The 21,626-nt window shown below is 39.3% G+C and overlaps 1 protein-coding gene across 1 annotated transcript in view; it reads right to left on the reverse strand.

Annotated features, from left to right (window-relative positions):
• Positions 1-452: 452 nt before the first annotated feature.
• Positions 453-21,626, reverse strand: part of LOC128738446 (uncharacterized) — a 40,832-nt gene continuing 19,658 nt past the window's right edge. Inside the window, exons 5-8 of the mRNA XM_053833580.1 lie at positions 21,132-21,327; positions 20,856-21,068; positions 20,560-20,790; positions 453-601 (exon numbers count right to left, since the gene is read on the reverse strand). Of these exons, the coding sequence (XP_053689555.1) occupies positions 453-601; positions 20,560-20,790; positions 20,856-21,068; positions 21,132-21,327 (789 nt within the window). The remainder of the gene's footprint in view (positions 602-20,559; positions 20,791-20,855; positions 21,069-21,131; positions 21,328-21,626) is intronic.

Here is a 21,626-nt window from a genome sequence, read left to right on the forward strand (position 1 = left end):
TCCTTTGTTTTACTAGGTTCTTTTACAGAGAAAGGTTTTTGAAAATCACATCTCACATTGAGCATTATTTAGAAAAAAGAGACAATGCAAGAATTTCATATTCACAAATGCGAGGAACTATATCAACATGCAGATGGTAAAAAATGGAATGTTTTGATAATATTTTGCCTAATGTTGTGTTCAAATGATTGCTAGGGTGAATGACTGATTTTTACTGGACTTATTAGTTTAATATTTACTCTTAATAAACCTATTAACACATAGTTTACAACATGTATTACTAACAGCTGCGTTTCTCTTATGGAAGAAACCAGCATGGAAGTGAAACAGAATCAAAATTTACTAAATTTAGATGCGCTTACGTCTCAACAATCAATACACGGGTGTTTTAAACTATGCATATAATAGCTCTAACTCTTTGTAAATAATAGCTGCTTCTAAAGTAGTTCTTTTCAGTTGAACCGAATAGGAGGTATATGATTTCCACAGCGTGGGAAGTTGGGTGGCACTGGAGGAAGATCGGCCTTAGTACCGACGTGGATAACCAAATTCATGCCGATAACAATATGAAACTGGAAGTGACAGTGAAATAGCCAATAGCCTGAAAGCAAAGAAACTATTAATTTTCCTGAACTTTGTCAACGTGTGATTAACAATTTTACCTGGGTTGTTGGCTCTAAACCGCAGGACTACATAGCCGTTGTTCGGCACTGCAATGGTGTCCTTCAGTGGCGGTAGATTATATTGTCGATTCAGGAGTCCACGGCGATCCAGATCCAGAGCATGACGCAAATTGATCTTCTTTACAGTGGTATCGGGCGATCGGCCCATACCGATAACGCTGAAGAAGTGGCCGTGTAGATGGAACGGATGGCTGAGATTGTCTTGTTGTACTGTAATGAAGAACGTACAATGTGAGGTCAACATAGTTTTTTTTGTACCTGAGATCAGAAATAGTTACCCTCATCTACCAGAACGATTTCGACGATTGCGTTCAATGGAATGTCTATGGTGTGCGAGCACATGCAGTTCGGGCCACAGTCTGGAGGCCGGTTGTCTCCATTGCAGAACTGCTCCGGTGGGATGTCTTCGATTTGGGACAACATCGGGGATGGTGGTGGCACGTACGAAATCTCGTCAATCAGTGATATAAGATGATCACCGCCGCCGACAACTAATAAAAGATACATGAAATATTGTTATTTCAACTTGTACTATTTTGATATCGACTTATACTGGTTATTGTTATTGCTTTTGATAAACACTTCAACAATTCATAGCTGGGGTTTTCCATATTTCAGAAAGACCACATGGTCAAATAGATCTTCCACGTTATATAGAGAATAAACCGCCTATCAGTTTTATTTTCAAAAAAAACCTTGAATTTTAACGTTTTCAAAGACTTGATCCTTCTTTAACTTTACCGATAGACTTCGCAGTTGGCTGTTAGAATGCAGGACTATCTATTCTATCTTTATTCTATCTAGCAGCACCACCCAGTCGAGATTCGAACATACGACGACTGGCTTGTTAAACCAGCATTGTAGCTAAATGGGAGTGGGAGATCGAGTTTTATTTTTGTTGGCGAAAGTCGGAAGGTTACAGTGGGCCGGACATGTCGCAAAGATGCCGGAATATAGAACGGGGAATACGCTCTCTTTAATAATCCCGCTGAAAACAGGAAAAGAGGGACGAAATGTGCGAAATGATATACGATAAGGTCGTAGGCGACTTGCGGCTTCTGAGACGCCAGGGAAATTGACGACGAATGTCTACTTGCAATAACACGAGTCACTTTCAGACAACAACGATAACAAGATGTAAATAGAAACGGGTGTTCAAGTGGTGAATGATCAACCCGCGAATGTATGTAGAGTTATGTAGACATCACCGGCTCCAAGAATGCAGCGATAAGTAATACCTTCTTCCACATGGTTGGTAAACGGATGAATAATGCGTAACATTGGTGCTGTAGGTATAAAATAAACCCCATAGTACTGTAGGGACTATAGCAAATGATCAGTAATATCTCATTGAGTGAATGGAATGCAAATATTAAATTTGCTAAAAATTCTATCTTTTATAAGAAACCATTTTAGCGTGCATTAACGTGTTGCTCACAACGCAACAAACATCGTTTGCTTGCTCTGCTTGACTCGAGTGGCGAACAAGCACACGAAAAGGATGACTAGCAAATACCCCGGAGAAGTGCTATGTCTTTCGGCTATATAGGAAGAAAAGATATGGAAAGAAAGAGACGCGGGAAAATTTGGTTGATACAAATGTATAGAGCGAGAGAGGGATTGATTTGGTGTTCATAGTTCTTTCAATTGGTTATAGTTGAGAAAGATAGACGTGAAGTTAAGTTCGGTCACGACAAGTACCAGTCGGAGTGCGAGTAACCTTAGCGGGGATCGGGTAACCAACTCCGGTGGAAACTAAGGTTGTAAGAGAAGGATGTCCTCGTTCGAATGCTGAGGGTAGTAACGAGGAATAGTCTTCTCAGCCTAGAGCGCCTGTTTCCATGTCAGGGGCGGCTCTTGATGGGTTGACGATTCCTCAACCAAGTACGCGGTTGTACTCCTGGTTAAAAGTGGCTCGCGACAGCTTTTTTCTGCGGGCGGCTGAATTGAGAAATGTGTTGTCTTAGAGCACTAAAGCTATGAAGTAACCTCATCACGAGCCTCGGTAGCAGTGTGGCTTTAGTAAGGAGCATTCGGCATGGACAAAGTCGACGAAATAAGAACAAGGAATAGATGCTTCAAGGATAAAACCATTTCTTATACTACACCATTACAAACGTGCGCTGTCTACACGACGGCACTTCATTGGATAATTACTAGGATTTGGGAGCAGGAAACTATCGGAGGAGCGGATGGAAGATGGTAGTCTGGCCCATGTACAAAAAGGGCGACCGGCATGATTACCGCGGCATCACGTTGGTCAACGCCGCCTACAAGATGCTATTCCAGATTTTGTGTTGCGTCGTCTATCCCCAATAGCAAGAGAATTCGTAGGGCAGTATCAGGCGGGCTTTATGGGGGCTCGTGCTACTACGGATCAAATTTTTACTCTCCGACATATCCTCCAGAAATGTCGAGAGTACAACATGCCCACGCATCATATTTTCGTGGAATTCAGGGCAGCATACGATACAGTTGAACGAGAACAGCTGTGGAAGATAATGCACGAGTACGGTTTCGGGGCACTCTCTAGTCTTTTCGAATCGCGGCAAGGGGGATGGACTGCGCTGTATGTTATTCAATATCGTATGTTGAAGGTGTGATCCGGCGAGCGGGCATTGAAACGAGAAGAACGATCTTCAGCAAGAGTTGCCAACTCCTAGGCTTCGCAGACGACCTCGTCATCATTACTAGAAACCTTGGGACGGCGGAGGCAATCTACGCCAGACTAAAAACGGAGCCTAAGAGGGTAAGATTACAAATCAATACGTCGAAAACCAAATATATGGTAGGAAGAGGCTCCAGAGAAAGCAACGTTTGCCTCCTACGGACAGTGATGAACTGGAAGTGGTTGATGACTTTGTATATTTGTGGTCACTACCGACAATAATACGAGTAAGGAGATCCAACGACGCATTCAAGCTGGAAATCGAGCCTGCTTTTCCCTCCGCAAGATACTTCGATCTGGGAGCATAGGCCGCACAAAGCTGACGATGTACAAAACGCTAATCAGATCGGTAGTCCTCTACGGACCCAGCTAGCATCAACTCGTATATCAATGCACGAAAATTATCGTAAATATCTCCTAACAAACTCGAAATCGTAACTAAAGCTGGATAAAGTGGGACCAAGTTGATTTTGTATCGTATATAATAATAATAATTGACATACACTTCAGCACGAAATCGTATAGTAGTACGGAGCGACTCGCGCTTAATCGGATATTATCGTATATAAATACTTATATAGTAGTAACGCTCAAAATTACTCGTAATCACGTATATTGCCACCAAAATAGTACGGATATACCAATTTTGCGTATCAAATACGATTTATTAGCAGTTATTAGCGATTTATTAGCGGCCACGTCGCAATAATGCCGGATAACTGTACAGTGAAATCCGTTCTCTTCAAGAACCCCACCGGCGCCAGGAATAGAGGGGCCCAACGTGATAGATGGCTCGACCAGTTTGAAGCTGACTTGCGTGTGTCGAGACGCACAACGAATTGGCGACGAGTAGCCCAGGACCGAGTACAATGGAGAGGAATTCTTGATACGGCAAGAGTCACTTCGGCTCTCGACTGCTAAAGTAAGTAAGTAAGCTGTCCACACGAAGGTTGATCCCACGACGAGAAGGAAGCATTCCATGCGCAGCTGGAGGTAACGCCCAGATCGGCAGGGAATCTCTGTTTACACCGGTAATCGGACACGATCGAGCCAAACGATAACGGCTAGCGATGTATCAACTTTGCATCTTTACACGACCTGGAGAAGCGCTTTCTTTGTCCGCAAAGATATCCACTAAGCCACCTGGAGATCACGTGATCAACGTCATGTGCGCTCAAAATTAACGACGGTAGACACCTCGCGACAAAGTCGCCGTTTTTGTTTAAATATTCGGCAATTAGACAACCCATGAGTTACCGAGAACTACGCGCGCTTACTGGTTGAATCCCTACCTCCCTCTGTGGAGCAAGGTGCTTCGACCTTCAGTGAGGTGCTTCGACGAGTCAATGAGGCCGCAACCGCGGTGCTAGTTGAAAAAACCTCTAGTGCACGAAATGACTGCATCTCTATAATGATGTAACAGAAGGTGACAGAACGGAATTTAACCTAAGATTACCTAAAAACGATGACAGCGTTCTGGCTCTCGATCTTGAAGAGATTCGGCGAGAAATCAGTTCAGCCGCTCAGGTCAGCTGTAGAATGAAAGAGCCACCGGAAAAGACCGACTCCCGGCTGAGCTCTACATAAAATGGCAAAAACCACTTCACTGGATGATTTCAAGTTGGCCTCCCAGTTGGCCTCGAGGTAAGACGCTGGTCTAACAAGCCAGTCGTCGTATGTTCGAATCTCGGCTGGGAGAGGCTGTTAGAGTCAATAGGATCGTAGCACTGACCCCGCACTGTCCTGTATTCTAACAGCTGGTTGCGAATTCTGTCGTATAAAAAAACAGAAGGTCAAATTTCGATAACGGAATTAGCACCCAGGCTTTGCTTTGGATGATTTCAAGGATTTGGGAGGAGGAGAAACTACCTTCTAGAGGAGAAACCTCTATAAAAAGGGCTGATCAACGCGTTCTCAATAGCAAGGGAATTCGTAGCGCTGCATCAGGTAGGCTGTATGGGGGAGCGTGATCAAATTTTCTGTCTGCGGCAAATCTTCCAGTAATGTCAGGAGTACAACGAGCGCCCGTATAATATTTTTTGGATTTTGGAGCAGCATACGACTCCGTCGAGCTACAGATAATGCACGGGAACAATTTTCTGGACGAACTGACGCGGCTGATAAAAGTTACCCTGGAGCCCTGCAACCTTGGAGTGTGCGTGTTTCGAGGGCACTCTCGAGTCCTTTCAAATCCCACAGAGGTTGCGGTAAGGGGATGGTATGTTACACAATATCGCTGTTGGAAGTGTGATCCGGTGAGCGGGCATCGTAACGAGAGGAACGATCTTCGGCAAAAGTAGCTAACTTCTAACCTTCGCTGTCGATCTCGACATCATTGTTAAAAATCTTAGGATGGCGGAGACGAAAAACGGAAACTATTTAGGAGGACTGGTTCACAAATTAATGTGTTCAAAACCAAATATATGGTAGAGAGAGGCTCCAAAGAACCCAACGATCACCTCCCGCAAACAGTGACTATTGACGGGATAAACTGGAAGTGGTTGATGTGTTTATATATTTGGGATATCTAGTCTGGATGATTGTACAATGAAATCTGTTCTCCCCAGGCATAAAGGGGCCCAACGTGTTGGACCAGATTGAAGCCGACTTGCGTGTATCGAGACGCTCTGGCGAGACAACACCTGTCGGGTTCTTTAACGCCAGCTTGTTCTCTACCATCTTAGGTGTTTAATGATAGTCTGGCATTCATGATGGCCCAAAACTTGTCGATCGGGTTTAGTTCAGGAGAGTTCGGTGGGTTGACGTCTTTTGGTACAAAAACCACACTGTTATCTTTGGAACCAGTCTAACACTAGCCGCGTGTAGAGGCAGGAAGCTAACTGTGATAAAACTATGCTTCTGTGCTTTTGGAGGCTCTCGCCCCTGTAGATCTGCCCGGTAATGATACTAGTTGCCATATGGTTGGTTTATCTTGCCGCACTCACAGACGGCCTGCCTGACCAAGAACTTTTTGGCGAATTTGTCCACCTTGTTTGCGTCCACCTTAATATAAGTTTTGTCGCCCATCACAACGCACCACAGTTTGGTCAGCTACTCTTGGCGCAACTTCTTGGCACGGGTCTTGGGCAGCGTGTTTTGTTTGTCGCTTAGCTTCAGGGCTCACCGTACTTGGAGGCCGGAACGTTTAATCTTTTCTTGAAAAAACCAGATGGAAATATCTTCGCCGTATCGCGAATCGAAAGTTTTGGCAAACGTTTTAACAGACCTAACACCTCCCTGGTCTTCAACAGGTCAGCTGTCCTCGGTTTTCTGCTGCTACCTGACCGCTGTTGGGTCGCCTGGGTCTTCTTGAATGACTTCATCGCTTGGGACACCGTTTTAAATGACAGAATGTGCGCTAATCAAAAAGCGGAATCAGCAGCACTTCGATGAACATCTAAATAGTGACCTGAAGGAAGACCATGTTAGGCAAAGAAGTACATTAATGCATCAAACAATGAAGATGTGCCTTTTCCAACGATTGGTGAAGTTAAAGAAGCTAAAAGTAACAAAGCAGCGGCATTGGAGTGGAACCTATCATCATGGGCTAGGACAAGCTGGCCAGCTTGGTTTGCATTAATTGATTATCAAGATTTGGGTCACGAAACGTTTTCCGGAGGGGTAGAAGGGTGGGGTTATCTGTCCTATTTACGAGGGAAGTGCTTCTCGTCGACTGTCGTCACCAGCCGATGGATTCGTGTCAATCTACAAATTAGGTCGGAAAACAACAGAGGCAGATTTTTCAAAAAAGTGCCGCAAATTGCAAGTCTCCACTCATCGCCTATTCATCGACTACAAAGCTGCATTTGATAGTGTAAAGCGACAAATGTTATGGAAGCTGATCAGGATTCAGGTGCTGTGTAAGAACTTCGACATAGGCGTTTATCTATCATGTCTGCTCTTCAACACTGCGCTAGAAGGTGTTATGAGGCGAGCAGCGATTAACATGCGGAGTACGATATTCAATAAATCGGGTCAGTTTATCTGCTTTGCCGACAACGTGGATGCTGTCAGCAGAACATTCGAGGCGGTGGAAGATCAGTACGTTAGTTTGAAATGCACTGCTTTGCTTTGGATTGAATTGAAGATAAATAAGTCCAAACCAAGGGGGGTGCAACGAGCAATATCTGACGGGCACTGCGTTGCCGTACATATCTGCAACACAATTGGCAGATCGGGCCAAAAGGGAAAATTTCATTTTTAATATTTAGAAAAAAAAATCCGAAACTACCTCAATTAGGTTCTTTACAGGATTCTGGTAGCGACGTTTGAGAACTGAAACGCTTTAGTTTTTTTTGGTATAAATATAATAGGCATGGTTTTTGGCAGTTACACAATCCGCCATTGAATTGCACTTAGAAAACGATGCTATAGGCATCTCATTACAAAGCCTTGGCGCTACATTCTGCGACCGAAATGTGACTTTTTTAATTCGATGGCCTTCTCAGTCAGCTTTCAGTACACAATTCATCATTGCGGATCCTACTGGTTTTCAACATTTTTAAACACCCACCCAAATTTAAGCGCATGGCAACAGCATCATACTATGAGATCAACCAAGGGGACAAAATGGGATGTATGCTCTTTTATTCAGCTGTAATGGATATCAGATAATGGAATTCAGGTGGATGTAATATTTCTTAGACAAGACAAAAAGAAAAGACAATGCATCTCCATCATAATTTGTAGCCAGCGGAGAATCTAGGTAGATAACTGTTTTACAATAGCAGTCATGTTGACTTACGGCTAAAATATCAAATAAACATTTTTACATTCACTGAACTGAACTGTTTCGACCGGTTGAATAGCCAAGTGTACCGTTTCAGCTTCTACTGATGGGGAGCATCCATTTGATGTTGTTATTTCTTCGGAGAAATACTTATTCAATGTATTTTTTATGGATGATTTCTAAGGTAAGTACATGTTGATGTTTAGATTCACTAAAAAAGTGATTTTTTTATACGGAGTGTAGCAGAAAACAACAAACATCAACGTGTTTGCGAATCGAAACCGTAGAAACTATTTTTGTTTGTCAAATTGTCAAGTGAATAAACCAATAGAATATTAATTTACAGAACTAATATTTTCTTATTACATAAGCTCAACGTCATTTGGTGACACCCTCAAATTAGTGTGTGTGTGTCAGTCTCAAAACCCCCCCAAAACTTACCCAAGAATTTGTTGTACGTGTTGGGTGTGAACAGTTCCTCCACCCGGTAGAAGTAGAACCGGAACGGTAGGAAAATTTTCACATCCGGTCGCTCGGTGAGGACGCCTTTGTCGACACGGGCGGCACTCCGCAGATTGCTCACACATATGGCATCGGCTCGGGGCATGTTGCAGACGGCATCAAGCGGGTTGAGAACCTGTGGATGTTGCGAGATTGTCGCGGGTGCGGATGCGAAAGAAAAACAACACAATGAAAGCGGATTAGTTGGTACGGTAATTTGCATTATGGTATGTATATCCTTAATTTGAGCGAGCTGTACAGATGGTGCTTTCGTCGAGAACAAATTTTGTAGACATTACGTTTATAAGCATATGAGTTCCACTATAAAATATTATTGCTAATTTTGCTATCATCATCGACTCGAGGTCTGCTAACGTTAGTTGATTGATACTGTAAATCACAAACAGTATCATTCTTCAGTGCACTTTTCCTTGAAGTAAAGCTAGTTGTATGCATTTTTATAATCCTTAGGATCTTTTACTTTTATTTACAAATTGTGGCTATATTGTAATATACAAAACATATACAAAATATAGACCAAACCCACACTCGCCAAACTTACTCCAAATATTCAACCCGAACGTGTGCATTCGGAATCTGCACCCGGCCCGCTAGGTACTTTTTTATATAACGCTGTAAAAATCCTTTTCTTCTAACAATATTTATTTGGTCCTTCGCTAATAATATCTATTCTTGTCCTTCTTGGAAGGGAAAGTAATCGCGTTACGCAAAGAAAAAGCAGATAGGATTTTCAACAAAAAAATTTTTGCTTTAACACTTTACCTTTACGATGTCCTAAAATTGGTTGAAGATACATTCTCTGGCAAGTAAATTACCTAATTAATGCATCAATTTTTTGATTATTTTGCTGATCGTTTACACAGCTGGAAAAGCAAAATACTTGTGAGTAATTCTTGTTGAAACGGGGTCACTACCCGGTTGAAAATGGTTAAAAAATGAGAATCATTTTTTTAATACCTCTAAACAGTGGACCCCTCGTCCACTAAGGGGCCCGACAGTTTCAAGTAAAGTTGGATTTTTAGCAAATCTTCTCGTCTATACAATGTGAAATTTTCTAAATTTGCAATGAAATAACTAACAATTGGCATAGTTCTGTAAACAAAAAGAATATGACTTTCAAATGAAGTAAAAAATGTTTTTGGTGGTCATCTTGGATTTGGTCGCCATATTAGATTTCATCAAAAAATCGCCGTTTTCACCTTGAGCCCACAAATCAAATAATCGATTTTCATTTCCACTATTGGAAAGCTGAGAAAAATGCTACAAAAAACATTCATAAAATTAGGTGTGCATTAGCATTAAATGAAAAAAAAAAAAAAAAAAAAAAAAAAAAAAAAAAAAACAATTATCTGTAGCAAGGTTCAGCTGGTCAGCAGATTTTCATGAATTTACCGGTTAAGCTTTCGCTGCTTGACATCCATCGCCATGATTTAAAACAGCTTTTCGATTTACGCTTTTCTGGCAAAAGCTAAATAAGATGTCAACTTGAAAATACATCCGTGATCAGCAAAGTTTAAATTTTACTGACAGACCATCCTGAACGCTTTGGTTTATAGCGACCAGAATAAAATATCCCATAGAATATTTATTAAATTTTAAGCAATTTCTTTGGTTTGCAGCATGTGCGCATTTAATTTCATCGTGCATATTGATATGATAGGTCGATATAATCAGCGCACCACTGAAATTTTGCAATTTTCGAAAACTGGTTGTTTCATCAAATTGAAAATATTCAGTTAGTCAATCTGAATTTCTAGCAAAATCATTTTAGTTGCTTCCTCTGACAGGAAAACCGACTGATAATAATTTTCTTGCTGCAAAACACTTTGCTTTGATGAATGGCTGTTTGCGAGCTAAAACCAAATACTACAATATGGCTTCGCGTAAAAAAATGATGTTGGTGTTGAACTTTGGTATTCTGCATAATAGCAGAAAAAAACTGTTTGGTTAGGGTGTTACTGTTTCAATAGCTCTATAAAACTAACATATTTATTGCGGTTTGACAAGTAACCGCGATAAGATCAATTTTGATTGGTGCGTCATTTTGTATTGTCACGCCACACTTATGGTAAGTTTATAAGAGACGTGGTGCAGTCAACAAGTTTTAACGTGGTAATATAAGCAACCACAACAAATTTGCTTTATTAGTAGTTTTATTGTGGTTGTCTAGCTAGCTATAAGTGTGTTTGGACTCGTATCCTCTTGGTGTTGCGCAATACCACAATAAACCCAGAGGTAATGATTAATACCGCAATAAAACCTTTATAAAATTCAATTAAAACCAAGTGGCTTTAGAATTGTTACTTGGGAGGGCTTTCAAATAAAGTGAAATATGAAATTCAAGATGGCTACCAACAATTTTTTTTACTCCATTTGAATTATTTTAAGCGGAATGTATTTGATTCAACACTTCTTCGTTTTTTGAAGGAGCTCTGAATCACTAGGGTGATTTATACATTTTGGACAGGCGTTAGGCGTACTCTATTTTGGACTTTTATGGCAAAATCAAATGGAAAATTCCAAAATAGAGTAGGCGCAACGCCTGTCTAAAATAGATAAATCACCCTTCGACCATTAATTAGATCTACTAAAATTCTCCACTCTTCGCAATGTTTAGAAAGACATTTGGGAAAAATTATTGAAATCAGCAAAATCTGAGGCGTCTGGTCAGCTTACCCTTAGGGCTTTTGCACGCTATTTGCTCTAGAAGAAATTAGCCCTTTTATGGGGCCAAATTCTAAATGGGATAGCTTTATGATATAGAAGAGTGTCCTGCAATACGTTGCGGATTTGTTTGCTTTGGTTAAAAGCGCAGTTCTTTGTAGCGTTACTTAAGGGTCGAAGCTAGTCAACAACTGGCCATGATTTTTTTCTACTGGGTAGAAAGTAACCAAATTTGGCACAGTTTCTCTTTAAAGTATATGGGTCATTTAACAGGAAATTTACAATCAAAACTTTTTTACTCGACGAAATATTGTTTTATGTCTTCTGTTAAAAAATTGACACTTATTTTTTTATTTCGGCGTAACAGTTGAAATCTTAGGATGTGATTTTTCGAAATATTGTAATTCGAAAAAATCACTATTTTTTAAATGCTGATTGTAAACATAGTTTGTATTATCAAAACATAACTTTCTTCGGGATATGTTGATTATTCCACAAGCTTTCAAAATGAGTATGCCATACCTCCTTTTGATTGTTTTTCAGTAGCTATTTAGTGCATTTTTATAAACCATTGCAATTGTTTCAAAGTTGGAACTTTTTTTCTCTCGATTTATTTAATTTTAAAATATTTGTGACGCGAAGAAGCATACAAAATTTGAATATGGAGAAATGAAAACTCAAGAAGTTTTGAATCTATATTTCTCGGTATGTATGTAAATGTGAAGCGAGCGGTTACGCTCAATCGATGGTCTAACCTACGGGTAGCTTCTTGAAGACGACGCCTTTGATGTTATTAAGTATAACATCGAAATAAATAAAGACGAATAGATTTTTTTTAACAAGGAGCGTATAAAAATATTTCCTCGAGAAAAAAATGTTGACTGTTAATTTCTCGTGGAATGACCCGTATGTATTGTTTATATCCTATGAATATTGTAGTCGTATGTTTTGTTTCGGTAAAGAGTCAAATGGAGACGTAAAAATCGGAGTTAAAATTGGACTTTTAGGCTGAAAATCGAAAGTTTAAAGTAGAATGTTCAAACTAGAAGTTAAAAATCAAAAGTAAGAAGTCCAAGCAAATAGTCAAAAGATTAAAGGTTAAAATATCAAAAGTGTAGGTTCAAAAATCAGGTATCGTCACTTAAAGCCTAAAGCCAAAAGGATAAATATCACAAATAAAACTGCTAGATTCAAAAAACAAAAATCAAAAGTCAAAGAGTTGAAGGTCGTAGGCCAAAATGAAAAGTCAAATGTTAAAAATAAATAGTCAGAGTCAAAGTTTGAAAACCAAAAGTCAAAAATCAAAAGTGAAGTGCCAAAAGTTGAAAGTCAGAAGTCACAAGTCAAAGCCAAAAGTCGAAAACTATGAGTCAAAAGTCAAGCCAAAATTCTAATTTAACGTCAAAAATCATAAACCGAAAGGTGAAAATCATAAGTCGAAGACTAGAAAACCAAAATCCAACGCCAAAAATTAAAAATCAAAAGTCAAAATTCAAATATCAAAAGTCAAAAGTCAACAGTCAACAGTCCACTGTCGGCAACAGTAAACAGTCCATTGTCGGCAATAGTCAACAGTCAACAATCAACAGTCTCAACAGTCTCAACAGTCAACAGTCCAACAGTCAACAGTTATTAATCCACTGTCGGCAACAGTCAACAGTCAACAGTCCCAACAGTCAACAGTCAAAAGTCATCAATCCACTGTCGGCAACAGTCAACAGTCAACAGTCTCAACAGTCAACAGTCTGAACAGTCAACAGTCTCAACAGTCAGCAGTCAACAATACAACAGTCAACAGTCAAGAGTCCACTGTCGACAACAGCCCACTGTCGGCAACAGCCCACTGTCGGCAACAGTCAATAGTCAACAGTCTCAACAGTCAACAATCAACAGTCAACAATCTCAACAGTCAACAGTCAGCAATCTCAACAGTCAACAGTCAACAGTCTCAACAGTCAACAGTCTTAACAGTCAACAGTCTTAACAGTCAACAGTCTGAACAGTCAACATTTTCAACAGTCAACAATCAACATGTCAACAGTCCACTATTGGTAACAGTCCACTGTCGGCAACAGCCCACTTTCGGCAACAGTTAACAGTCAACAGTCTCAACAGTCAACAGTCAACAATCAACAATCAACAGTTAACAATCTCAACAGTCTTAACAGTTAACAGTCTCAACAGTCTCAACAGTCAACAATCAACAGTCAACAGTTAACAATCTCAACAGCCTTAACTAGTGTTCGACATCGGAACGAAAATTGAAGTCCGGGTTCCGGTCCGGTAAAAATCGGCAGGAACTTTGTTATTCCCACTTTATTCCAGTCCGATTTGGCTCTGTTCCGGTTCCGGAACCTGAACAGAGCCAAATCGGACCGGATTATAAGTCTTTATAGTCGGAACAAAAAAGTTCGTGCCGACTTTTAACCGGACCGGAACCAGGACTTAAATTTTCGTTCCGATGTCGAACACTAGTCTTAACAGTCAACAGTCAACAGTCCACTGTCAGCAACAGTCAACAATCAACACGTCAACCGTCTACTGTCGGTAACAGTCCACTGTCGGCAACAGTTAACAGTCAACAGTCTCAACAGTCAACAATCAACAGTCAACAGTCAACAGTTAACAATCTCAACAGTCTTAACAGTCAACAGTCAGCAATCTCAACAGTCACCAGTCAACAGTCCACCTTCGGCAACAGTCAACAGTCAACAATCTCAACAGTTAACAGTCTGAGCAGTCTCAACAGTCAACAGTCAGCAATCTCAACAGTCAACAATCAACAGTCCACTGTCGGCAACAGTCAACAGTCAGCAGTCAACAGTAAACAGCCAACAGTCAATAGTCAACAGTAAACAGTCAACATTCAACAGTCAACAGTCCGCTGTCGGCAACAGTCAACAGTCAAAAGTTAACAGTCAACATGCAACAGTCTGTAGTTTTAGGCTGAAGTTTTTGGAGCGTATTAGTAGAATACGAAACCTGGAAATTAAATAAAAAGAAAACTAATCCAATTCAATTCTACTATCTACTAGGTATTAAATTGGATATGTTTTCTTTTTATTTAGTTTCCAGGACAAGTCAACAGTCAACAGTCAAAAGTCAAAAGTCAAAAGTCAACAGTCAACAGTCAACAGACAACGGTCAACGGTCAACAGTCAACAGTCAACAGTCAACAGTCAACAGTCAACAGTCAACAGTCAACAGTCAACAGTCAACAGTCAACAGTCAACAGTCAACAGTCAACAGTCAACAGTCAACGGTCAACAGTCAACGGTCAACAGTCAACAGTCAACAGTCAACAGTCAACAGTCAACAGTCAACAGTCAACAGTCAACAGTCAACAGTCAACAGTCAACAGTCAACAGTCAACAGTCAACAGTCAACAGTCAACAGTCAACGGTCAACAGTCAACGGTCAACAGTCAACAGTCAACAGTCAACAGTCAACAGTCAACAGTCAACAGTCAACAGTCAACAGTCAACAGTCAACAGTCAACAGTCAACAGTCAACAGTCAACAGTCAACAGTCAACAGTCAACAGTCAACAGTCAACAGTCAACAGTCAACAGTCAACAGTCAACAGTCAACAGTCAACAATCAACAGTCAACAGTCAACAGTCAACAATCAACAGTCAACAATCTCAACAGTCTTAACAGTCAACAGTCAGCAATCTCAAAAGTCCCGAGCAGGAGCGAAGAGTAAAATAATAACAAAATGTGTTATTGGAAATCGAATAACTCATATCAAAATTTGGTCTTGTTTTGGCTGACATAGTTGGTAAAATAACAAAAAATAATATCAAAATTTTACTCCTTTAAGGGCAAAAGAATAACGACTTGTGTTATTTGAATAACAAAGCAATAACAGACTGTATTCAGAGTTTAGAATAACACATTTGAGTATTATTAAGGTATTGAATAACAAATGCAGCAGTATATGAGATATCAAAAAAATCATTTTTATAAAATATTTATAATCTAAAATCTCTTTAATCAATAAAAAAATTGTATGAAATATATCGAATGTCATTTTAAGGCCAAAATAAGATATGATAACAAAATCAGTTATTAAACTCATCTTACAACCACTATTTTAAATATCTACTCAATAACAAAATGTGTTATCAATGTATCTCCATATCTATTCAATAACAAAATATACTATACAAAATATACAAATTGTGTTATTTGATATTGTTTTTATATTATTTTGCTCTTCGCTTCTGCTCGGGTCAACAGTCTTAACAGTCAACAGTCTTAACAGTCAAAAGTCAACAGTCAACAATCTCAACAGTTTCAACAGTCAGCAATCTCAACATCAACAGTCAACAGTTAAAAGTCAAAAGTCAACAGTCAACGGTCAACGGTCAACAGTCAACAGTCAACAGTCAACAGTCAACAGTCAACAGTCAACAGTCAACAGTCAACAGTCAACAGTCAACAGTCAACAGTCAACAGTCAACAGTCAACAGTCAACAGTCAACAGTCAACAGTCAACAGTCAACAGTCAACAGTCAACAGTCAACAGTCAACAGTCAACAGTCAACAGTCAACAGTCAACAGTCAACAGTCAACAGTCAACAGTCAACAGTCAACAGACAACAGTCAACAGTCAACAGTCAACAGTCAACAGTCAACAGTCAACAGTCAACAGTCAACAGTCAACAGTCAACAGTCAACAGTCAACAGTCAACAGTCAACAGTCAACAGTCAACAGTCAACAGTCAACAGTCAACAGTCAACAGTCAACAGTCAACAGTCAACAGTCAACGGTCAGCAGTCAACAGTCAACAGTCAACAGTCAACGGTCAGCAGTTAACAGTCAACAGTCAACAGTCAACAGTCAACAGACAACAGTCAACAGTCAACAGTCAACAGTCAACAGTCAACAGTCAACAGTCAACAGTCAACAGTCAACAGTCAACAGTCAACAGTCAACTGCCAACAGTTAACAGTCAACAGTCAACAGTCAACAGTCAACAGTCAACAGTCAACAGTCAACAGTCAACAGTCAACAGTCAACAGTCAACAGTCAACAGTCAACAGTCAACAGTCAACAGTCAACAGTCAACAGTCAACAGTCGACAGTCAACAGTCAACAGTCAACAGTCAACAGTCAACAGTCAACAGTCAACAATCAACAGTCAACAGTCAACAGTCAACAGTTAACAGTCAACAGTCAACAGTCCGCAGTCTACAGTGTTCAGTCTACAGTCAACAGTCAATAGTCCAAAGTCGAAAGTCTAAAGTGAGAGTCAATTTAGATTTCAAATAAATTTGAAATTGGACTCGAAAGTTTGAAATGGCACTTGAAATGCGAGTAGAATATTAAGTTAGATATAAAGTCAAGTCTACTACTTGAAATTAGACAGAAGTTGGACCTGAAATTGGACTTTAATTTAGATCAATTTTAGTTTGAAGCTTCACTTCAATTTGAACTGTCAATTGGATTTGAACCGGATTAAAATTTGGACTTGAAATTGAACTTGAAATTAGTTTTGAAATAAAACTTGAAAAATGATTTCAAATTGTTGCTTGAAATTGAATTTAAGTTTAACCTTAACCCTAGATTTCCTGACCTAAAATCTGAACAAATTCGAACAGTTGAAGCACCCGGTTATTATTATAAAAGTCGTAATATAAATATTTCAATGTACGTAAGATTATGTAAATAACAAGTGTCTCGAGCTTTCTGACGATATTTAAAAAGGAGCAGTCGTAAACTGAAACTCGAAAATCTCGACAGGGGTACAGTGCGTACACCATTGATGAATTGTGGATTAAATTAGACTTAAAATTGGTCTTAAATTCGGCTTGAAAGCGGAGTTGAAAGTAGACTTAAAATTTTACTAAAACCAGACTAAAACAAAAGGGACATCGACTTCCCAAAAGCATAAATATTTGGAGTTGGAAAGATCAAGTTGTCAAATAGGAAGGTAGACCTATTTTTAAGCATACTTAATTTTTTTTTGTAATTCACCTTACATTTCACTATAAATTGGATTTTAATTTAGACTTCAAATTGGACTTAAAATTAGATATGAAATAGGACTTGAAATGAGACATGGAATTAAATTTGTAATAGAACTTAAAATTGATTTGAAATTAGAAAAATTAGACTTAAAGTTCGACTTTAAAGTCAAAAGTTCCTAATACAAGTCGGAATTTCAGTAGAAAATCAAAAACAAAAAGCCAAAAATCAATGTACAATGTTAAGAGTCAAAGTCACAAGCAAGAAGTCAAAATCCAAAGGAGAAAATAAAAACTTTAAATTCAAATATTTGAAGTCAAAAGATAAAATTCAGAAATCAACGTTAAAAAAGTGAGTGTTTGACGCTCAAAAGCCAAAAAAGTTAAAGATCGAAGCAAAATCGAAAGTCAAAAGATTGAAAGTTTTACAGATTAAAAGTTTGAAAGCCAAAAGTCGATAATCGAAAGTTTATTGCGGGTTGTCAAAAATTCCGATAAGTATAACTTGTGCTTTTATATTTTTTCCAAAGAAATGGAGTATCCATAATGAAATGGAGACGCATAGTATTTTGTTCCTAGGTGCAAGGAAATCGAACGATAATTTTGAAAAGTGCCGAAAGGTCAAACATAACTAAAAATGTAAATAAAATAAACCCAATTAGATGGTTTTCTAATATTGTTTAGCTCGTTTTTCTTTTCTTTGGATCATCTTTGGTGGTTTAATTCTACTCCATTTTACAATTTTGATTGAATCCAAAATAATCAAAATTCAATCAATTCTTGACAACCGATTGTCGTTTTTTTGGAGTGCAAGACAAGTGTATAATGTTCAATTGTTAATCCTCAGAAAGTCACTATGATGATAGCAAAATTAGCACTGAAAGAGAAGTAGGGCGTAACCAATTAATTGCGTTGGACTCCGCAGCGAGCCAACAACGTTGACTTCTTTGCTTTGGTGAAAAGTTCACCAAGTGTTGTAGTAGCAGTAGGTATGTGTGTGCTATGTACAAAGTATCTATACCGACTTACCTGGGAAATTTCTTTTCTACCGTTATGAGAGAAGATAGACAGCGAGAAAGATCAACGCCAGCACGGAAAAGATAACAGACTAATCATTTGCATACAATTTACAGCTTGTTCTGTACAGTGGGTTTCCGAAAGGTGGTTTATCTTCGGGAAAGTATATATTTACAACAGATAAGATGGAATAGACGATGATTTGTTTTAATTTAGGTCAAACGGTTAGGAAAAGGTAGGAAAGAAAATAAAAAATCTCGTATTTTTATATATACAGGTTTTTACACATAATTTAATCGTTTTTGGTGGTAGTACACAAAAAAGCGGGGCTCAATTTATTACTTCGTAAATTGAACACCTTCTTGAGTATACGCGATGCCTGAATTTTTGCAACATTGTGTATGTGTGTGTTTTTTATAATAATTAAAATTCTATGATTGATAATTGAACACGATTGAACAATGGAGGCTCGGTCAAATATTAAATTCTGCTATCATTAACGAGCTAATTTTTTTACCCTTGCGGTTTGCTTTACAGTATGGTGTAGTGTGCGATGTGTAGGAAAAATGGGGATGAATTATGGAAATTTCGATAATGATAAGCATTAGAATGATTCAAGTAAATGTGCTCCAGTGTCCCGTTTAATTTCAGTCCAAATCGAGAGAGGGTAGAGGTATTTTTGGTTTCGAAATAATTTAGCTACACTAATCCAAAAAAAAGACGAATTTTCCAAATGAATGATAGAATTTAAAAATTCGCAAAAATCTTGAGAAACATCTTTTTGTAACGACACTGGAGTTTTGGGTCGAAGTTTGAATCACCCTCATAGTGGGTGAAGGTTTGTGTTGTGACCTACAGTAGGGTAGGCGGTGCTGGACGACGGAAGTAGGAGTGGGCGTAAATTAAATTTGCATTTTCCTCACGCGAATACTTGTTGCCACTCTCTCTTTGTACGTTTGTAGACTAGCAAATGACGATGGCGGGGCTTTGTTGGTTTGTTTTGGGGAATGAGTATTTACAACTTTTCCGGATCGAAACTGTCTGTTCTGTTCTGGGTTCGCTAAAGAGTGGCGAAATTCCTAATGCCGCCGTCGAGGAGATGCTTGAAAGTTACGGTGTAATTTTCGTTCGCGAGGAAAGTTAAATGCGGTCTGGAAAAGCACGCGGGATTTAAGAGGATTACAGTTCTGTGCGGTATGCAAATGAATATATGGAACCTAAATGGTATGAATTCGTTTGAGTATTATAAATATTTACACGTATTTTCGCCGAACGTATGAAATAACCTAAAACCTGTTAAGCCGAAAAGGAAAACATAGAAAACAAAGAAAAAACACAAATGGCAAACAAAAACATGATATAAATATGGTGGCACACTTTCTAGTAATATAGGTATGTATATATCATCAGAGTAAACTGTAAGGTAGAAATGAAAATGGTCCTTTGTTCGTCGGTAAACGGTAAATCTGAAATGAATGATAAAGTTAGAAGGAAAATGAGATGGTACTAAGTTTAATCCGGCAGTAAAGAATGGTGAAGTATTGGCGCAGTGCATCGGAATATTTGCATGTGCTTTTTACACTTAAATAGCTTTCTGCGCCATGCACTTGTGCTCTGCTGCGAGCAGCAATTGCCTAACTATAAATTAAGTTACTTAAAGATCAAAATGCTATAAATTAAAACGAAAAATCTCGGTCCTATAATCTAAACAAAGCACTGTCAGCATGTTGGTATAATGTTTTTTTTCTTACTGCAGGGAGTATTCTCAGTTTCTCGCGACTAAACCTAGGGAATAGCATAACATTTTCGAAAATAAACTTGAATGAACATCCTCGGTTCTACCCTTATTTCGGTCTCTAGATTCGACGGTTGTAGACTGTGTAGTTTCGACGTTTTACTTTTTTTGTGCATGCTGCAGAAAATGTTTTTGTTGAGTTGAGCAGAATGAGGCACCCCTCCACTAAAGCTCGTAAACTTTTCAGACTAGTGAGTATACTTTCTGGTCAGTAATTGTAGCCGAAAAGTTGCTTGTGCTGTTTTTGCTAAACTGGAGTTAGTTTTCTTGTCTATTGTTCTAGATTGTATCCGTTGCGCGTTACTGAATCGGAGGTAAGTGATCCCCACACGTCGGGAAGTTGGGTGGCACTGGAGGCAAATCCTGTACCGTGCCGACCTGGAGGATCAGGTTCATGCCTATCACGATGTGGAACAGAAAGTGACAATGGAACAGCCAAAAACCTGTTGGAAGCAATGGGTTGTTGAGTGAATGTTGCAGGATATTGAATGCAGACTTTTCCAACTCACCAGGATTGTCAGCACGGAAGCGTAGTACTACGTAACCATTGTTGGGTACCGCAATTGTGTCCTTGAGTGGGGGTTGTTGGAACTGTCGGTGTAGCAAACCACGGCGATCCAAATCGAGAGCGTGTTTCAAATTGATTTTTTTAACATTGGAATCCGGTGAGCGACCAATACCGATTACGTTGTACGCATAACCATGCAGATGGAACGGATGACTGAGATTCGGTTGTTGAACTGCGGGAAGAAGGAATCGATTATTGATAGACGAAATTCGGGAATGATTGAAGGGTTGGCTTTACCTTCATCGACCAGCACAACTTCAACAATAGCATTCAATGGAATGTCAACTTTATGGGTACACATGCAGTTGGCGCCACAATCCGCCGGTCGGTTATCTCCATTGCAGAATTGTTCAGGATTTATATCGTCATACTGCGACAGCAGTGGAGCAGGAGCGGACAGGTACGAAATTTCATCAATCAGCGAGATAACATGATCTCCAGTGGGGGCGACTGCAAATGATATGAAACTTAGCGTGTTTGTTGAAAAGCAAGGCTGTAAAGCCCACTACAAACCTAAGAATCTGTTATAGGTGTTGGGTTGGAAAAGTTCCTCCGGCCGGTATAGATAGAATCGGAAGGGCAGGAAAATTTTTACGTCGGGTTTTTCCTGAAGCAGAGTTCTATCAACTTCGCGAGCATTTTTCAGTTGGCTGACACAGATAGCATCATCTCGCTGTCTGTTGCATTGGGCATCCAGTGGGTTCATTACCTAAGTTGTTCGAAATATACAAGTTTGTGCAAAAACAAAGAGAGTTTTTTATGTCGTTCTAATACACGGCAATGGCGCCAGGATGAGAGAATGGTTTGTAGTCTCGTCTTTTACTTGAAATGATTTCGTTAGGAACGCAAGTCTTGAGATGCTGGAATTTTTCTAGAAATATCTGTAACAATTTTCCTTCATAGGGCATATCATTTAGGTAGGAAAATATATCTAGCGTGCGTGTTTTGTTGCTACTTAAATTTCCCCAGCTGACCTCGAAGCTCGATATTGGTCTAACAAACGTCGCA

The sequence above is a fragment of the Sabethes cyaneus genome, chromosome 2, assembly GCF_943734655.1.
Source record: "Sabethes cyaneus chromosome 2, idSabCyanKW18_F2, whole genome shotgun sequence".
In the NCBI taxonomy this organism is placed as follows: domain Eukaryota; kingdom Metazoa; phylum Arthropoda; class Insecta; order Diptera; family Culicidae; genus Sabethes; species Sabethes cyaneus.